Source organism: Cricetulus griseus, chromosome 6 (genome assembly GCF_003668045.3).
Source record: "Cricetulus griseus strain 17A/GY chromosome 6, alternate assembly CriGri-PICRH-1.0, whole genome shotgun sequence".
Taxonomy (NCBI): domain Eukaryota; kingdom Metazoa; phylum Chordata; class Mammalia; order Rodentia; family Cricetidae; genus Cricetulus; species Cricetulus griseus.
In genome coordinates this window covers 153,890,179-153,908,998 of record NC_048599.1, presented here as the reverse complement: position 1 = coordinate 153,908,998, position 18,820 = coordinate 153,890,179, and the positions used below count along the sequence as shown (strand labels likewise).

The 18,820-nt window shown below is 54.7% G+C and overlaps 2 protein-coding genes across 3 annotated transcripts; one reads left to right on the top strand and one right to left on the bottom strand.

Moving 5' to 3' along the window:
• Positions 1-930: 930 nt before the first annotated feature.
• Rras (RAS related) lies at positions 931-4,668 on the bottom strand. Of its 2 annotated transcripts, none has more exons than XM_027420709.2 (6): positions 4,476-4,668; positions 2,348-2,435; positions 2,139-2,241; positions 1,946-2,054; positions 1,358-1,476; positions 931-1,284 (listed from the first exon to the last, which is right to left on the bottom strand). In XM_027420709.2, exons 1-6 carry the CDS (start codon positions 4,626-4,628, stop codon positions 1,200-1,202), a joined length of 657 nt encoding a protein of 218 aa, XP_027276510.1. In that variant the 5' UTR covers positions 4,629-4,668; the 3' UTR covers positions 931-1,199. The 2 variants fall into 2 exon arrangements, with proteins under 2 accessions (XP_027276510.1, XP_027276511.1); XM_027420710.2 differs by lacking the exon at positions 4,476-4,668 and adding an exon at positions 2,768-2,790.
• A 1,450-nt stretch (positions 4,669-6,118) lies between these two features.
• Scaf1 (SR-related CTD associated factor 1) lies at positions 6,119-18,274 on the top strand. The gene is given in 12 exon segments (XM_027420701.2): positions 6,119-6,516; positions 9,028-9,141; positions 9,354-9,411; positions 9,872-9,969; positions 10,242-10,342; positions 10,435-10,550; positions 12,382-12,531; positions 12,534-15,041; positions 15,625-15,707; positions 15,924-16,142; positions 17,614-17,742; positions 17,858-18,274. Coding segments are annotated over 12 exon segments (4,164 nt in total). The 5' UTR covers positions 6,119-6,120; the 3' UTR covers positions 18,050-18,274.
• Positions 18,275-18,820: the final 546 nt, after the last annotated feature.

Below are 18,820 nucleotides of genomic sequence, written 5' to 3'. Positions count from 1 at the left end.
TTTATAAGGAAAAGGTTTGACAAAATAACCCACTTACACATCACTGTTCATCACTGAAGGAAGTCAGGACAGGAAGTTAAGCAGGATAGGAACCTGGAAGCAGGAGCTGATGCAGAGGCCATGGAGGGTGCTGCTCAGCCTGCTTGCTGTCTTATAAAATTGTGGATCCCTCCATTAATCACTAATTAAGAAAATGCTCTACAGGCTTGCCTACAAGCTGGGTCTTTTTTTTTTTTTTTTTTTTTTTTTTTTTTTTTTAAGATTTATTATGTTTTCTGTCTGCATGTATGCCTGCAGGCCAGAAGGGGGTGCCAGATCTCATTACAGATGGTTGTGAGCCACCATGTGGTTGCTGGGAATTGAACTCAGGACCTTTGGAAGAACAGTCAGTGCTCTTAACCTCTGAGCCATCTCTTCAGCCCCATCTGGGTCTTTTGGAGGCATTTTCTCAATTGGGATCTCCTCCTTTCAGATGACTTTAGTTTGTATCAAGTTGATATAAAACTATCCAGCACACATTCATGTAGCAATCAGAGGACAATTGCTAGAGCTGGCTCTTCTTCTCTTTTCCCTTACCTTGTGGGTTCTGGGATTTGAACTCAGAAAGTCATGCTTGGCAGCAAGCAACTTTACCTGCTTGGTCATCTAGCCAGATTACTATTCTCTTTAGAAAATAAATAGAACAATAGAGCAGGGTGGGTGGGTGGGGGTGCACGCCTTTAATCCCAGCACTCGGGTTTGAGGCCAGCCTGGTCCTCACAGTGAGTTCAGGATAGCTGGGGCTACACAGAAAAGTCTGTCTTGAAAAAAAAAAAAAAAAAAAACTGGGCTGTGGATGCAGCTCAGAGGTTGGGCCCTTGCTTGGCAGACATGAAACTCTAGGTCCATCTCCAGCAACTACCCACCCACTCAGTAAAAGGCATCTCCAGATGTAGGCAGTGATATTTATTTTTCTGAAAGACTGGACATATATACAGCAGTGACAAGGACCTCCTGAACCCACCAGGGGCTTGGGTGGGAAAGGAGGTACTAAAGAAGGCACTCAGTGGTAGCCCCAGGAGGCCAGAATGTGAAGGTAGAGGGTGTAGTGTGTCCTGAGGAACCTAGAGGAGACTGAGGCCCAGCTAGAGCCTCAGGCCACACAAGTGTGAGGCAGCTGGTCCCAAGAGAGCTTGTGGTGGTCGCTTGGAGCTATTTGGCTACAGCAGGATGCAGGGGCAGCCCCCACCCTTCTTCCTGGGAGCACTTGGTGGGCTAGGAGGGAGTTCTTGCTCCTGGTATTTCCTGTGGGAAGCAGTCTGTAAGTATGGGATGGAGGGCTGAGGATCAGGAGGGCAAGAAAGGGCCCTGTGCTTACCGGACAGTCCGGACCAGCTGCTCAAACACCTCATCGACATTCAGACGCAATTTGGCAGAGGCCTCAAAGTAAGCCATGTGGTGGGAAGCACTGAAAGAGGAGGCTTCAGATCGGAGGACCTGGAAGAAGCAGGGGACCAGGGTAGGTTTGGGGAGGGGAGGCTGACAGAGCAAGGTGTGCAGGCGCAAGACAGAACGCTGTAGAAAGACCCAAGAGGAGGATACTGGAGGGAGGAAGCTTTCTAAGTGAGGCATCGGGAAGATTATGAAGATGTTTTTGGTAGCTAAGAGGCAGGCAGGCAAGCAGTAAGGGTGTTCTTGGTCAGGAGAGGGAAGCACACGCCAGCTAGGGAACAGTAGTAGCAAAGGATTAGTGTAAGGGTCGGGACTGTGGTGCAGTGGTGGAACCTCTGCCTAGACTCTTCCAGTGAGTGCTAAGGGAGTAACTCAGTGATAAAGCACCTGCCTAGAATTTCCCAATGAGTGGCTGGGGGTGTGACTCAGTGCAGAAGACCCAGTGTAGGAGAGGTTTCCCTGCAAGAGCCTCCCAGGTCCAAATGGGGTCATCAGGTAAGGGGACATCTCAAACCTGGCGCTGTGTCTCCAGATCTGCCTTGTTCCCAACTAGCACAACGGGGAAATCGTCACGGTCCTTGACTCTGAGGATCTGCGTGAATAGCTTGCCCACCTCATTGAAGCTGCAAGAGAAGCCAGTAGTGAGAGGCTGCCTCTGGGAGGAACCTGTCGTGTGCTCAGTCCGGTGCACCAGTGCTCCCCCTCACCTCTGCCTGTCATTAATTGCAAACACCAGCAGGAAGCCGTTGCCAGCACGCATGTACTGCTCCCGCATGGCACCAAATTCCTCTTGACCAGCAGTGTCCAGAACTGTGAGACAGGGAGAGGAATATGTGGGTCCTAGGCTGCCCTGGGGATGCTCATAGGTTCTCTCAGCCCTGCTATCTGCCTCCCATCCAAGCCCAGCCATCCTCACTGTCCAGCCGTGCAGGGATGCCATCCACAGTGCAGATCTTTGTGTAGGAGTCCTCAATGGTGGGGTCGTAGTCAGACACGAAGTAGGACTGGAGGACAGAGAGAGGTCACTGTCATCAAAGCATTTTGTGTGTGTGTATGTGTGTGCCTGTGAGCCCTGTCCCTAGATCTTGCCCTCAGTCTCTGTCCCACTCTGGGTCTCTCTCTCTCTCGGTCTCTGTCTCCTCTCGTTCTCTGGGCCCATCCCTCCCCCTTGTCTCAGTGTACCTGTCTCTCCCCACTGCTGTCCGTGTCGTCTGTCTCTATCTGGGCCTGGCTGTCCCATCTCTTTCCCTCTCCATCTCGCTGACTCTCTGCCCTGCCTGGCTATTCTGATTCCATCTTTCTGACTGACTGTCCCCAGGTCATGGATCCCTGTTACCAATCCCGTTGTTCTCTCTCTTGGGGCCTCTGCTTTCTTCAGTGTAAAGTATCTTCCTTTGCCATGATCACTCCCAGCTGCAAAGTCACTCCAAACAAATCACTTTCCCTCTCTGAGTCTCAGTTTCCTCATTTGGAGAAAGGATGAACACACTATACATCTGACAGTGTTTGATTTGCAGGAATTCTCTCCTCAACACTTAACGCTTGGCCTGGTGATAGTCAATGATCAGGTTCTGAGACCTCTAGTTGACCAAAGCAGCTGCCTATCTTGCCTGTCTCTCTTTCTTCCCTTCCTCCCCCTTCCTTCTTCCCTCCTCCACTCCTTCCTCTGTGAGCAGCCAGTGTCTCCTCCCTGGGGAAGGTCTAGGTTCCAATGCTGCTTAGAAGAGTCTGCCCCACCCTCAACCTGCCCCTCCCTTCCTGCCTGGGTCCTGCTGCCTCCAGCCAGACCTCTGGCCAGCTCTGGGTTTGGCCCTGAGTGCCAAGGGCTCAAATTTGGGCTCTTCTTCCGCTGTAGGCTTCTCACAGGCATTGATGGAGGTGCCTCGTGTGTGTATGTCTGTCACCCAGGAACCTCTACTGCAGCGAGTGGGCTCTCACCTTCCTAGTGTTGCCCTGACCAGTGTGGGGATGGTGTTGGGGGGGGGGGACTCCCTGTGGGAACTGGGTGGAGGTTTCCGGGGCTGGGCTGGATTTTCAGAACTTGGCTGCTGGGACTGAAGGTGGCTTCCTCTCTAGAGGGTGTTTGTTGAGGGCTGGGGCTGGAAGGGTGAAGGAGCAGAGCCTGGTGAGGATGAGGCTTGGTTTGTGTGGGGGAGACTATAGGAGATGCTCAAAGGTGAGAACAGCCTGGAGCACGCTTGGAGGGTAGGTTTATGATGTAGTGGTGCATTTATGGGTCCTAGAATCTTCCAAGTAGCTGGTCTTTGGAGGTTGTGGAAAACCTGAGGTTTCTTTTTTTGGTTTTGTTTTTAACCTGGAGGTGACCTGGGAGCTACCCAGGATTTCCAGAGGTGAGGGCAGGGAGTTGGAGTGGAGTGAAGATCTTAGAGTAGAAAAATGGTAGATTTTCCTTGGGTTGGGGTGGGGTGGGAGAGTGAGGGTCTGCATTTAGCAGAATAAGATACTGCCAGATATTGGTGTTTTCCTAGAATGGCAGGATCTTCCTAAGGTCTGAGGGGAAATCTTCAGCAGGGGTTACAGAGTCCTATCTAGAACCAACGTCTGGGCAAAATTTTCCAAAGTTTGGGAGATGCTCCCTGAATAGAGGGACTAGGGCTCCAGCTGTGGGAATGTCAAAAGTACAGAGCACAGCTGCTGGGCCAAGTCGGGCTCTTGGGTGGTTAAGAGGTTAATAAGCTGGGACTTCGGGCAGGCAAGGTTCAGGTGTCAGGGCCTCACGCTTAGGATCTGAATGGAGCAATTATTTAGAATTTAGGGTAAGCAGGGCCAGGTCCGCTCTCAGGACTCTCAGGTACCTCAGGGAGGGTGATCTGCCTCGGGACGTATTAGGAGAAAGCTCTCCGCATGAAGGGGGTGGAGGCCTTGGGCACTTTGAGTAGCGATCTGCAGGGATCTTTTAGGATTAGAGACCCTCTTAGAAGAGTCTCAGTGATGGCTCTGGGAGAAGTTAAGAGTTCCAGGGAACCCCCAAAGGGCTCAAATTCTCGTTCTTGGGGACACCCTCCCCGGTGAGGGCCCACTACCTGGATGAACTGGATGGTCAGCGCGCTCTTGCCCACGCCGCCGCCGCCCACGACCACCAGCTTGTGAGTCTCGCCGGGCGGGGGGTCCCTGGGTCCCGGCCCCCCGCCCCGGGGCCGCCCCCGCCCAGTCCCGGACGCCGCCCCGCTGCTCATGTCGCCACCGCTGCCGCCGCTGTCGCTACCGCCTGGGGGGGGAGTCAGGAGAAACCAAGGCGTGGGTTATGCTAATAAGAACTGCATAAACATGAGCTCCGGACTGCAGGATGCGCGTCTCCCGATGCTCCGGGAGAAGGCGAGGCCAGGGAAAGGGAGGAGCTATATTAATAAGTAAGAGTAGGGGAAACAAGTTGGCAAAGACCGGAACTCCAAGGGGGCGGGGATATGCTAATATAGATCAGTGCCCACCCGTAGCCCAGCCACGTGCTCCTTTCAGACAGTCCACCTTTGGGAGGAGCTATGTTAATAAAGCCCCATGTTAGGGCGAGAAGTTCTTGCAGGGCGGACATATGCAAATGAGGACACCAGAGGTAGTGGTTATCTAAGGACCACCCCTGGGTATTTCTGGTAGGTGGGGCTCGAGGTTTCAGGGCCGTATATAGGGCGCTTTTAGGAAGCTCAGGTCTCGGAAGAGAAGCTCCGCCTCCTTCCTGGGATCGTCGCCAGCTTTCTGCCCCGGCGTTGGTCTACAAGCTGGAGTCTTGCCTCGACAAGGGACTCAGGCTTCCGGTTCCCCATGTCCCAGCCAAACGGAAGATAGTCTGGGAGGGAAGCTGGGGCCCTGGAGGGGGACAGCAGGGTAACGGGGCAGGGACGGACGGGCGGGCTGTGAGATCACCACATTCCTAATCCATGAGCCAGCGCATCCTATTCGGGAAGTCCGGGGCCAGAAGGCCCTACAGCCAGGGTCTCGGGTTTGGAGGAGGCAGTTGATGACTCAGGCAACTGGTTCCTACGAGTGCATGGAGTTGGAGACTTGGATTACCGGGTCCTAGGGAGAACGGGGTTTCGGGAGGGGCTCCGTGCTATTAGATTAGGTCCTGGGGAAGCTGAGAGCTCGGGGCCGGAGGACCGAGTCTGGGGACTCGGAATTCCGGGCTCGAGGGCATGAGTGCGCGAGGGAAGGATTGCGGAGGCTTGTGTAATAAGGTGCGCTATGGACCTCAGGAACGGGTCAGAGAGGAGGACTGAGTCCCAGGAGGAGGGAAGTGAGTCTCCACTTTTCTGTTCCGAGTCAGAGGACTCAGGTTTCGGACTTTACTGCCTGAGTAAGGACGCTGTGGTCTGATTTAGTAGAGATTATTGTAAATCCAAGACTATCTTGGACATCTTAGAATGAGCTGTCTCAGAATAAAAAATAAAAAGAGAGCTGTAGGTGATGCTCAATAATGGAGCGCGTCCTAGCATGTATGAGGGTCTAAATTCAATCTCCAGTGCCCCTAAAATGAGTCATTTAAACTGGGCGTGGTGGCGGACGCCCGTAGTCCCAGCACTAGGGAAGCAGAGGCAGGATGACAGTCTGCAGCAAGTTCCAGGGCAGTCCCAAAAAGCCTCCTTGGGACTTCGAGGGGAAAAAAATGACAAGGGTCTCCAATTCAGAAAATGGGCGGGGTAGAGTCTAGTTTCACTGAATTGAACTTCAATTCCCATGGATCTCCACAGCGGAGCACCTTTTTTACATCACTTCCTGATCCGCCGCCCTTTCCCCGCGCACGCAGGGCACTGTGGTGGGCCTTACCGCGCGCTCCAGCAGCCCCGCCCACTTCACCTTTCACCCCTACACTGTCCCCGCGTGACGGAGGAGACTCGCGGACTACGTCTCCCGGCGTACGGCGCGCGCACCCCGCCTCAATGCGACGCGTTGATTTCTGGGAAACCGAGTCCGCCCTCCGTCCTGCCGGCCTTCAGGAAACCCAGCTGGGTACTTGAAATCCCAGCAAGCTCGGCGGCAATTTGGCCCCGCCCCTCCTCGACTCAGATCGCGAGCCCCGCCCCAGTCCGCCCCGCCCCGCGCCGGGGCCGGAGCCGCAGCCCGAGCGGCGGGGTAAGATGGCGGCGGCGGTCCGGGCCGCGGGGCTCGGGCCTAGCGGGGTGGGCGGGGCGGAGTCGGGTCGCTAGTTGTCTCCGAGGGTCGCCCGTACGCCACCGGGCCTGGAGATCATAACGTGGCAGCCTTGGATCCGGCAGCGGCGGCCAAGGCAGTCGCTGAGTGTGGGGCCTTCTTAGGGCCCGGGACGCGCCCGTGGGTACCAGGGGACGTCCATAGGGCCTGGATCGCGCCTGTGTCAGCCTTCCATCGCATTGCTGAACTCGGACGTGTCTGCAGGCGCTGTAGATGGTTTTTATGTGCGACCATAGGCTAGGGTCTGTTGAGAGGCTTTTGGGGCCATCTTGAGATCTTGATGTGTGTCCCAAGAGTGAAGGGGTCTGCAGAGCCACCTAGATCGCTGGGGTATGTCTCTTAGGGCTGGGAAGTGTCTACCTGTGCTGGCCTCTGCATTCGGATCATCTACGTGGATCTGGGACAATTTATGAGGCCTGGAAGCCCTCTTCAAGGACTAGGAAGTGTTAAGGGCTACCTGGAAGAAAGAGATGTTTTCCCATCCAGGGAGAGGGAGGCAAGCGATGTGATGTACCCAGAGGCATAAATGGGTCTTCAAGGTCTGGGAAGTGTGACTCGGAGACGGGGGTGGGGTGGGGTGGGGCAGTTAGAAGGAACTGGAATTATCCAGGTGATTTTGATATGATTGCAAGAATCCAGACTGTGTCTTGGAGCAAATTCAAGTGATTTGGGGAACTAGATAAATGTGTGGAGAATAATACAACAGAAAGTGCTGGGTATTTTACCCAGCTCAAATGTACTTGCCTTTCAAGAAGTAATTTTAAAAAATGGCTTTAAAAAAACAACAGAAAGAACCTGTGTTGTGCTAATGCTGAGGAGTTAGAATCAGTCCCTGGAGGCCTGAGGGTCTGTAAAGCTGTATGGACTCAACCTAGTGCAGTGCTCTGCAACTTGACCTTGATAGGCAGGTGGAAATACCTTGTTGGATGAGATTGAGTACATGTCAACTTATGCATTTTACTAATATTACTCCAGTCTTGTAAACTGATGTTTCCATTTAAAACTTGGGAAATATTTTCCACTATGTTTTATTTACTTTGTGAAATAAGCTATTTATGAATCACTAAATTGCTCCCAGAACCCTGTAATTGAGGGATCACTGATCTCCCATGGTCTGCAGAGCCTTATAATGTCTGTGGTTTTGGGAATCTCCAAGTCTGCAGCCAGGTGCTTTTGATACAGTTTCTTGACAGTCTGGATAGCATTTGTATCCCAGACAGTGCTGGGGAGCAGCACCAGAGCTGGGAACTGTTGTTACAGGGTACAAGGGTCTTGATTTAGCTTAGAGAACCTTAGATATGGTAGAGGGGCTGTCAGAGTAGGTTATGGCTGTGGGAATTAGGGAAGAAGCTGAAGATTTGGGCAGCTGCAGCTGAGAGGCTGGCTGAATGAGGAGGCCTGGGCCAAGTTTCCTAGTAGAACGGGGATCAGGTCTTAGGTCTTTTCCTTGCAGATGCACAGCCAGGGAAGCAGGCTGAGACAAAAAGGGGAAACCTGGTCTAAGGACTAATGATACAATTATTGCTAATGTGTATCCAGCCATTTGTATGTGCAAATGAGTGTGATAGATGCTACTATTTTGCCATTTTCAGATAGGGAGCCCAGAGTTTCTAGGAATTCCCAAGATTAGGTGTGTTCAGAGTCACAGGTTTGACAGCTGTGGGGAGGCTTACAGCTGTGATGTTCATATTTTCTGAAGCCTCAATCAAGACATCCGCCAGTCTGAAGGATGCTCTTTCAACCACCTGACTGGGCACTCAAAGCTCAAAAGTCCCGTGACATCACCGAGGCTTTGGCCATGCTTCCACAGGACAGGCAGCTGGGTGATAGGCAAGTGTCCCAATGGGGCTGGGAGGACAGCATGCCTTTCTGAAACTTGGCATTTTTGTTTTAAAAGCAATATGGTGGTTATGTAGACCATACTGTCATAGTTGTATTTCATGTCTATAAATAAAACTCTTTGATTCCTCACCATAGAGGGTGATGGATGCTATGTGAAGCTATGGTGCCTATTACAGAGTACCACTGAGCAAGTTGGCACATTTCTTAATGTGGGGAAGGTGGGCTTCTGAGACTGAAGCACACTCTTAAAATCATGAGACCCAAAGTCATGGTTGAGTTTGCATCTACCTGATTGGGTTGGGAAATGTGAGTTTTGACTAGGTGCTTTGGGAAACTGGGCAGTGGAGGGCCAGATGTCAAAGCAGGTGTCAGAGAGAACTCCCATTGACAGGGGAGGCAGCTGAAAACCAGAAGGACGAGAATGGCTCTAGTCCCTTCAGGTCAACGTGGGACCAAGTACAGGGTCATCAGGAATTGGTGGAAGAGAGGGACACTAACGGAGGATGCAATGGAGGCAGTGCTGGAGGTCCTTGAGGCTTGCTGCACCCTCCTTCCTCAGCCTTCACTCCAAACTCTCGCCCTCAACCCCAGGTGACCATGGAGGAGGACGATGAGTCTCGAGGTAAAGCAGAAGAATCGGGAGAGGATCGGGGAGATGGTCCACCTGACAGAGATTCTGCCCTTTCTCCTTCTGCCTTTATCCTGGTAAGACAGCTGCAGGCAGTGGGGCCTGGGGACCTAGATTCCCATTTCTTGGTGTAGGGGCTGAGGGTCTGGAACCTGGAAGAAGTGGGGCCCTATGTAGCCTCAGCCTGTGGTCTGGCTGTGGGGTGCCTGGGACATGCCTTCCAAACAGCAGAGGTTACAGAAATCTCTTCCCTGATACCCCTGATTTTTAATTTTCCCCCCTTTCCCAGCGGGCCATTCAGCAGGCTGTGGGAAGCTCCCTGCAGGGGGACCTGCCTAATGAAAAAGGTATGAGGTCTAGTCCTTTCAGGCCCTTATCCCTCCTCTGGGTTTGGTATCTTCATTCTTTCTGAGGCTTTGTGAGTCGTGAGCTAGGGTCAGGAGTGTCCAGGGGACTGGGTTTGGCTTGAGGAAGGCCTGGTTGGCAGGGGACCAGCAGACCTGCAGCATAGGGGAATGGTATCATGGGACCCAGTGTGGCTTCACAGCTGATGAGGTTGTGAGCAGGGTAGTAGGAACTCTTTTGGGAGGCAGGAGACATCTAGGCCTAGGGCTAGGCAAGGCCTAAAGGTCAAGTTGAGACATCTCTTTCAGTAATCCAATGGGTACAGGCTGGGTTGGGGGCACTCAGGGTTCTGCCCTAATTGGGAGGTGGTAGATACTCCTGGAGCAAATGCTAGGTCTGGTCCTGGCCCTGTGCCCTGCACAGCCTCACACTGAGTGCCACCTTACTTCAATGTCTTTCCAGATGGCTCTAGGTGTCGCGGCCTTCGATGGAGGCGCTGCTGCCGGAGTCCACGATCAGAGCCTCGCTCACAGGAGTCAGGGGGTGCTGACACAGCCACTGTGAGTAAGGGTATCTGTGGACCTCATCCTGGGGCTACAAGACAAAGGAACTGGGGATCTATATCCCTGGGTCTAGGGTAACTCTAGTGGGCAGTGATGGGAGTCTGGGGACCAGATACCAGACTATAAGCTGCGCCCAGAGACAGTGAAGGATATGGTTGGTTGGATCCCTGAATGTCCTTGAGGGAAGTTGGTGGGTTCCTGAGAGGCTAGAACTGGGAAGTTTTCAGTGTGAGTGTTAACAGAACAGAGCCCAATGTGGCCCCTTCCAGGTATTGGACACAGCTGCAGACAGCTTTCTTGTGGGCCTGGTGAACATCCTGGATCCACCGGATACCTGGGTCCCCAGCCGCCTGGACCTTCGACCTGGCGAGTAAGAATCTGGGCAGGCAGCTAAAGGTAGGGGTGACTTTAACCTTTAGGGCTGTAGCACTGCTGAGGCTCATCATTTTCTCTGCTTTGCAGAAGTGAGGACATGCTTGAGCTGGTGGCTGAGGTCCGCATCGGTGACAGGGACCCCATGCCTCTACCTGTGCCCAGCCTTCTGCCCCGCCTCAGGGCCTGGAGGACAGGAAAAACGGGTATGTGGGGCAGCACTCTGTTGGGTTGGTGGTCTTGAAATTGTGTGGAAATCAACTATTTTTATGTATGTTAACGGTGTTGGGTACTGGACTTTGGGGGCCTCACATATGCTCATCAGGCAATCTGTCACCAAGCTAAGCCCTAGCCTGACTTTAGCAATTTGTAGCAAAGATGGTAAGGATGGATATGATGTTAGATATGAGTTAGTGCATATACTCATGGAAAGAATGCATAGTGGGATCATGTAGGAGCTTCGAGCATGCTGGATACCAAATGATGAGCTGAGTGGTAGTGTCTTTGAATTGGAGATTCATCTCCTAGGAGGGGGATCCTCGTTAGCTCATTGGTGGGTCTGGCTACTAGCTTGAGTCTCAGTGGAAAGGCAGACGTTTTGGTTCTGTGCTGTAGTTGTGTAGGATAGAATCTGCTTCCTTCCCATTGTGCTCCTGGTAGGTGCCCAGCAACCTCAGAGGATGTTTGCGCCTGTGGTACTGGCACTCTCTGAACACCTAAGGTTGGGCCCTGACTCAGGCTTCACTGTGGCCTTTGTTTTTGTGCTGCTGCTGGTGTCTGAGCTCTAGCAGGTTAACCTCCCTCTGTGCATGCTTTTACAAGTGCAGCAAAGAGAGAGGGCTGTGCTCAGGATGGGTCTTTGGTAGCCATCAATCCCAGTGCCTTAAAGATCATGGCTGTGACCCTACTGAGGCAGGTCACAGTCACTTTGTCTCTTTTCTTCTCACTTATCCATTGGGTACAGGAGTATGTGTTCCCATGGCCCCCATAGAGGGTGACACAAGGGCTTTGAGTCTATCCGAGAACCTAGGGGTGTGGAGCTGTGAGTGTGGCCTCATCTGGTAGGCTGAGAATGTGTGGAGCCCAGAGTACAGGACTAACCTGGGTGACAACCTGGAAATCCTTACTCCACAACCAAACACCAGAGGCTGCAGAGGTTGAGCTTGCTCACAGAACCCATTTACAGACAGGCGGCTCCTGCCTGGGATATATATGGAGCCAATTGTTTTCATGGGGACTCTAAAATTATGCTGTGGTTTTTTTTTTTTTTTTTTTTTGAGATGGGGTCTTGCACTGTTGCTCAGGCTGGCCTGGAGCTTATAGCGGTCCTCATGCCTTAGCCTCCTTGTGCTAGGATTGCAGTCTTGGACCACTACCATTTGTTGTTGTTGTTGTTGTTTTTTAAATCTTGGAAATGGGGACAAAAGCACTCCCTGATGTCCCTGTAGGTTGGTAGCTCTTGTTCTTAGCCCTTAGGTGCAGGTTGGGGGCAAAAGCTTGGAAGGACTCTCTTGTCTTGCCAGGGCTCTGGCTCTGCCATTTCATGGTCTAAGCTGCCTCTTCTCCACAGAGCAGGTTCACCTCGTATAGGAGGCCACTAGCTCTTGTGTCCTGTGGGGACATCACTGCCATTGGTCAAGACAGATTTTTGGCTTTAGGGCCAACTTGTGGTATGGGAGATTAAGTCATTGTACCTTCAGGGCTCCAGTGTGGACTCTAGGACCATTTTTCTGCTGTATTGGGTGACCTCACCAATGCTAGGCCAGGGCTCTGCCACCAGATACCCCAGTCTGACTTCACTGAACAGCATCCCCTACTCCTTAATTGTATGGTGTAAATAAGTCAATTTTGCTAGAAATGCAATCCCTTTACCACCCAGCCTGTTGTACTTCCAGTTTTTTCCTGTGTGAGTCAAGGTTGGAGGAGTGTCAGGATGGGAGTGGGGGCAGCAGTTGCACTGGCCTGTCTGCAGGCCTCTGCACTGGAAGAGAGGAGCAGGGAGTTACTGACTATGACTGTCTACCCTGTTCTTTGCAGTTTCTCCACAGTCTCACGCTTCTCGACCTGCCTGTGCCCGTCACCTCCTCACCTTGGGCACAGGGGATGGGGGGCCTGCCCCTCCACCTGCTCCCTCGTCCGCCTCATCTTCGCCTTCCCCTTCCCCATCCTCTTCTTCCCCGTCTCCCCCTCCCCTCCCCCTCCACCCCCTCCATCCCTGCCTGCCCCGAGATTCGACATCTATGACCCCTTCCACCCCACTGATGAGGCCTACTCCCCGCCGCCAGCCCCAGAGCAAAAATATGACCCCTTCGAGCCCACAGGCTCCAACCCTAGCTCATCCGCGGGGAGCCCCTCACCAGAGGAGGAGGAGGAGGAGGAGGAGGAGGAGGAGGAAGAGGAGGGCCTATCACAGAGCATCAGCCGCATCTCAGAGACTCTGGCGGGCATCTACGATGACAACAGCTTGAGCCAGGACTTTCCAGGTGACGACAGTCCCCGTCCGGAGCCCCCACCCCTGCAGACGCTGGGAGCCCCAGGGACACCACCACAGGCCGACTCCACGCGGGTGGAAGGGGCCCCGCGCCGCAGGGTCTTCGTGGTGGGACCTGAGGTTGAGGCCTGTCTTGAGGGCAAGGTGTCGGTGGAAGTAGTCACAGGTGGTGGACCGGGGCTGCAGCTGCCACCACTACCCCCGACTGATCCCGAGATCGAGGAGGGAGAGATTGTGCAGCCCGAGGAGGAACCCAGGGTTGCAGTGTCACTGTTTCGGGCTGGGCGCCCTCGCCAGCCTCCAGCCTCGGTAGCCACCCTTGCTTCAGTGGCCACTCCTGCTGCGCCCGCAGCCTCTGCTCCTCGTGCCCCCGAGGGCGACGACTTCTTGTCCCTGCATGCTGACTCTGATGGCGAGGGCGCCCTGCAGGTGGACCTGGGTGAGCCACCTGCACCTCCGGCTGCAGATGCACGCTGGGGCGGCCTGGACCTGCGCCGCAAAATCCTAACGCAGCGACGTGAGCGCTACCGCCAGCGCTCTGCGTCTCCCGGCCCACCGCCTGCACGCAAGAAGGCGCGACGAGAACGGCAGCGCAGCGGGGATCCGGCACCACCCGACTCGCCAGCCTGGGATGCCAAGAAGCATCGCTCACGGGAGCGCAAGCTTAGTTCACACAGTGCTGCCCGCCGTCGCTCACGCTCACGTTCCCGCCGCCGGTCTCGCTCCCGCAGCGCTGATCGCAGGCGTGGGGGCCACCGGTCACGCTCCCGGGAGAAGCGCAGGCGCCGACGGCGCTCAGCCTCGCCACCCCCGGCCGCATCGTCCTCTTCATCCTCGCGGCGTGAGCGACACCGGGGCAAGCGCCGCGAGGGGGGCAAGAAAAAGAAGAAGCGATCGCGCTCACGGGCCGAGAAGCGCGCTGGGGATGTGGAGAAGTTGCCTGCGCCTGTGCCACCCTCAGGGTCTGACCGTGACAGCCGGCGCCGCGGGGCCGTGCCGCCCTCTATCCAGGACCTCACAGACCATGACCTGTTTGCTATCAAGCGGACCATCACAGTGGGCCGCCCAGACAAGGCAGAGCCGCGAGCACCTTCACCAGCACCCGCCATGTCCCCAAAGCGGGAGGTTCTGTATGACTCTGAGGGTCTGAGTGCAGATGAGCGTGGTGGCAAGAGCGACAAGGACCGGAGGCGGTCAGGGGCTGCGTCCTCATCCTCGTCTTCAAGGGAGAAAGGGTCTCGACGGAAGGCCCTTGATGGGGGCGACCGGGGCCGAGACAGGGACAGGTCATCCAAGAAAACGCGGCCACCTAAGGACTCAGCACCTGGCTCAGGGCCACTGCCCAAGCCCCCGCTAAGCAGCGGCTCCTCATCTTCATCGTCATCCTGCTCCTCCCGAAAGGTGAAACTGCAGTCCAAGGTGGCTGTGCTCATCCGAGAGGGTGTCAGTAGTACCACCCCTGCCAAGGATTCCTCGTCTTCAGGCCTGGGCTCCATCGGGGTCAAGTTCAGCCGAGACCGTGAGAGCCGCTCGCCATTCCTCAAGCCAGATGAGCGGGCTCCTTCAGAGGTGGCCAAGGTGGCCCCGGGCAGCGCCAAGCCCAAAAAGACCAAGGCCAAGGCCAAGGCCGGAGCCAAGAAAGCCAAGGGGACCAAAGGAAAGACCAAGCCGTCGAAGACCCGGAAGAAGATCCGCAGTGGAGGCAGTAGCACAGCTGGTGGGCCAGGTTCACTGAAGAAGTCCAAGGCCGACAGCTGCAGCCAGGCAGCCAGCGCCAAGGGGACCGAGGAAACATGGTCTGGGGAGGAGCGGACCACCAAGGCCCCCAGTACTCCACCACCTAAGGTAGCTCCGCCTCCACCCGCACTCACCCCGGACTCCCAGACAGTGGACAGCAGCTGCAAGACTCCTGAAGTCTCCTTCCTGCCAGAGGAAGCCACTGAGGACCCTGGGGTCCGAGTAGGGGCAGAGGAGGAGGAGGAGGAGGAGGAGGAAGAGGAGGAGGAGCAACAGCCTGCTACTACCACAGCCACCAGCACCGCCGCAGCCGCCCCAAGCACTGCCCCCAGTGCGGGCTCTACAGCTGGAGACTCTGGCGCCGAGGATGGGCCAGCTTCTAGGGTCTCCCAGCTGCCCACGCTACCCCCACCCATGCCCTGGAACCTGCCTGCTGGTGTGGACTGCACTACCAGTGGTGTCCTGGCCTGTGAGTTTCTCAAGTGGGGATCGGGAGGGTAACGGCAAGAAAGGGATGGGTAGATAGGGTTGGGTGGATGGAGCAGGGCATATAGGGAGCAGGTGGAACAGAGGAGTGTGTGGTGGCTGGCACAGAATGGAGAGCGTGAGCAGGGTACTGATTTCCTCCTAGGTGGGGAAAAAGCTGGGATTTGGGTGGGTCAGGAAGCAGATGTTACTCCACTTATATTCTTTTTTTTTTTTTTTTAAGATTTTATTATGTGTACAACATTCTGCTTCCATGTATATCTGCACACCAGAAGAGGGCAGACAGAACTCAGAACCTGTAGAAGAGCAGTCAGTGCTCTTAACCTCTGAGCCATTTCTCCAGCCCCTCCACTTCATATTCTAGTCCTTGTCCCTGCATACACACCCCTGAGTCATTAGAACATTGGTGGTCTGTGGTGATTCTCAGTAGAGAAGGTCCTTTTTTCTGTTGAGCTGAGGTTTTACAGTCCTGGGATCAAGTGAGGGACCCGGCAGCAGCAGGGTTAGGTGAGGTTTGCTACCCATCCTGATACCTGCACTGATTGTCACACCTCTGTCTCCTGCAGTGACTGCACTGCTGTTCAAGATGGAAGAGGCCAACCTGGCCAGCCGAGCAAAGGCCCAGGAGCTGATCCAGGCCACCAACCAGGTGGGCTCCCATGGGGAAGAGTCCCCACAGCCCCTTCTTTTGTCCATTGCCTCGGGGTAGGAGAGGAACTACAACTCCCAGCAGGCCTTAGGGCAAGGTATTGGCCAGAAGAGGAGCCTATTGCTCTCTAACATTGGGAAATTTGAGGGAACAGAGGGGTACAAAGTCCCCTCTTCCCTTCTGCCTTCCTTGTCTTATCACACTCTCTCCTCACAGATCCTCAGCCATCGGAAGCCACCCTCCACTCTGGGGGTGAACCCAGCTCCTGTGCCCACTTCTTTGGGCCTGCCCCCAGGCCCTTCCAGCTACCTGCTTCCTGGCAGCCTCCCCATAGGAGGCTGTGGCTCCACCCCTCCTACTCCCACTGGGCTGGCCCCTGCATCTGACAAGAGAGAGGGCAGCAGCAGTTCAGAGGGACGTGGGGACACTGACAAGGTGAGATGGACTTGGAGTGCAAAGAACTAGATGAGTGGGGCAGGGGGCTGGCAGGCACCACAGAAACCACAGAGTAGAGACGCAGCTCAGTATTGAGTGCTTGCCCGGTACCCGGTATTCAGGAGGCACTGGGTTCCATCCTCAGTTCCAGATAAAAAGAACTAACATGTATAAAGAATAAAAGCATTTATAGTTTGTAACCGTACATATGTGTTTATAAACAACACCTTTAATGTACCTCTCAGTTGCTCCCCGATGGTAGGTAACTGGGAGATGTCGCTTTTTAGAAGAAAAATCAAGCACTTAGGGTTGAGCTAGTTGAGCTGGTCATACAGTCCTAGCATTTGTGAAGACTAAAAGGCAAGGGAGATGGTGATGAGCCATCCCTGGCTGGAGTGAGGACTCTGCAGGCACAAAGGAAGAATGGTTTTAGGCTGCTACCACCCGGCCTTGGACTGCTTCCTTTAAGTCCTATCTTGATGGGTTGACCTGGTCATGCCCTGACACCAAGGTCTGAAGGCACTGCCCACTGCTGTGCCTCCCACTGGCTGTGGAGCAGACTTGTATTGGAAACAGATGGCCTCAGCTCACCTGGCCCCTGGTTTGTGAACATTCCCAGTCAGGCCTCTGGGACTGTTCGTGCTGTTTGTCTTCTCTTGGCGGCAAAGCAGCCCTTCTTTGGTGTTACTTGAGAATCTCATGGCCCACAGAGCTGAAACTGGATCTCCCTGTAGCTGGAATATATGTGTCCCTATTACTAAAGCAGGTGTCCATTTGCCTACACTTATCTTGCTGTGGGCCCAGCCTCTGTCCCACTTGTTTCTTGCCTCTATGCCCTTGTTTTGGGAAAGCAGCTCTACCTGTGGTCATGGACACTGCTTTCCCAGGAAGCTCAGCAGCTCCCCTTTACGGTGGTGTCCCATTTTCCATGAGTCACAGGATCTAGTACCCTGGCGGTAGAAGACTGGGCCCCCGTGATTCGTCCACCTTATCAGACTGAGCCACCTGGGCGTGGCCACTCAGCCCCTCCTGTGCTTCTCCAGAGCTCAGGCAACCTGGACCAGAGCAGAGTGTGAGCAGTCAAGCTTGGTATCCCTGCCTCTTCAAAAGGTCTACAGTCAGAATAAGCCTGTAAGGTCTGCTTAGGGAGAGTTGTGACCAGCTGTGTGTGGGGCAAACTGCTTGAGACTAAGACAGGAGATTTAAAAGTTGAAGGCAAGAATGGGCAACTTAAGAGACACTACCTAGAAAGCAAGCTGGGGCCGGGTGGCAGAGCACCAGCACTCCCAAGCCCGCTCCAGTGCCAGCGCTGCCTAAAAGAAACAGTATTGTTTGACTGGTTTTGTCTCCCAGCAGACTGCTGGGCCTGGCTCGGCCAGGGTGGCGCAGACACTGGCCTGGGGTAACTGCAGAAAGGGAGGCAGAGACCTCTCCTGCATGGTCTTCACTGCCCTTGTCCCCCCCCCCCCAGTATCTGAAGAAGCTGCACACGCAGGAGCGGGCGGTGGAGGAGGTGAAGCTGGCCATCAAGCCCTACTACCAGAAGAAAGACATCACCAAGGAGGAGTACAAGGACATCCTGAGGAAGGCTGTCCACAAGGTGGGCATGGATGGGGACCTGGGTCCAGGAGAGGGGTCCAGGGTAGGCCTGGTCACTGAGTCAGGGTGGAGGGTGCCCTGGGCTGGCAGGAACTCAGCTGTCCCTGGCTCCGCAGATCTGCCACAGCAAAAGCGGGGAGATCAACCCTGTCAAGGTGGGCAACCTGGTGAGGGCCTACGTCCAGCGCTACCGCTACTTCCGCAAGCACGGGCGCAAGCCGGGGGACCCCCCAGGACCCCCTCGACCACCCAAGGAGCCAGGGCCCCCAGACAAGGGTGGCCCAGGCCTGCCCCTGCCCCCTCTCTGAGACTTCATACCCTGTTCCTGCGCCTCTGAGACTCTGGACATATTTATGGCTCCACTTCCCCACTAAACCCCCCTCCCCTAGTGGGATGATGGGGTCGTTGTGAGGAAGAGGAGAGCCCCCACCCAGCCCTGCCCCTACCCGTTATCCTGGCCCCTTAGCCTATCCCAAGGCCTCAGCCCTTCTGTCATGCCCCCTCCAATTTCATTAAAGATTTCATGAAATATAGATGGGTGTAGTGGTGCACACTTAAGCAGCCCAATTTCTTGAGTTCAAGGACAGCCAGGGCTACCGAGATTCTATCTTCATAAGATGCTCTTTTCTTTTCAGGAGGAAATAGTTGTGGGGGGCAACACGAAGGGGCCACACCAGACCAAGGAATGTGGTAACAGGAGGCAGGGCCCAGCCTTGAGCAGCATGTACACTGGAGCTGATCCCATTGAGTGGCCTCCAGTGTCAGCAGCTCTGTGAGGCTGCAGTGACTCAACCCATGATCCTAAAAGGAAACTGAGGCCAACAAGGGCTCCATGTGAATCAGTCTTCCCCACAGTGGCTTTTAGTTGCCATCCATTTACTCCTCAGGTAGCTCACAGCTTGTGACAGCTTCCCCTGGCTCCATGAAGGGAGGATGTGCAGTTCTGGGCCTGTCCTGCCCTGTCCTCTCTTGCTTCCTTTGTGATGCTTTCTCCAGGACCTTGGAGAGAGGTCAAGAGCTGGTACCCATGTTGTACTGGCTCCTTGTACCTCACTCAACAGCACTTAAACATGGGGAAA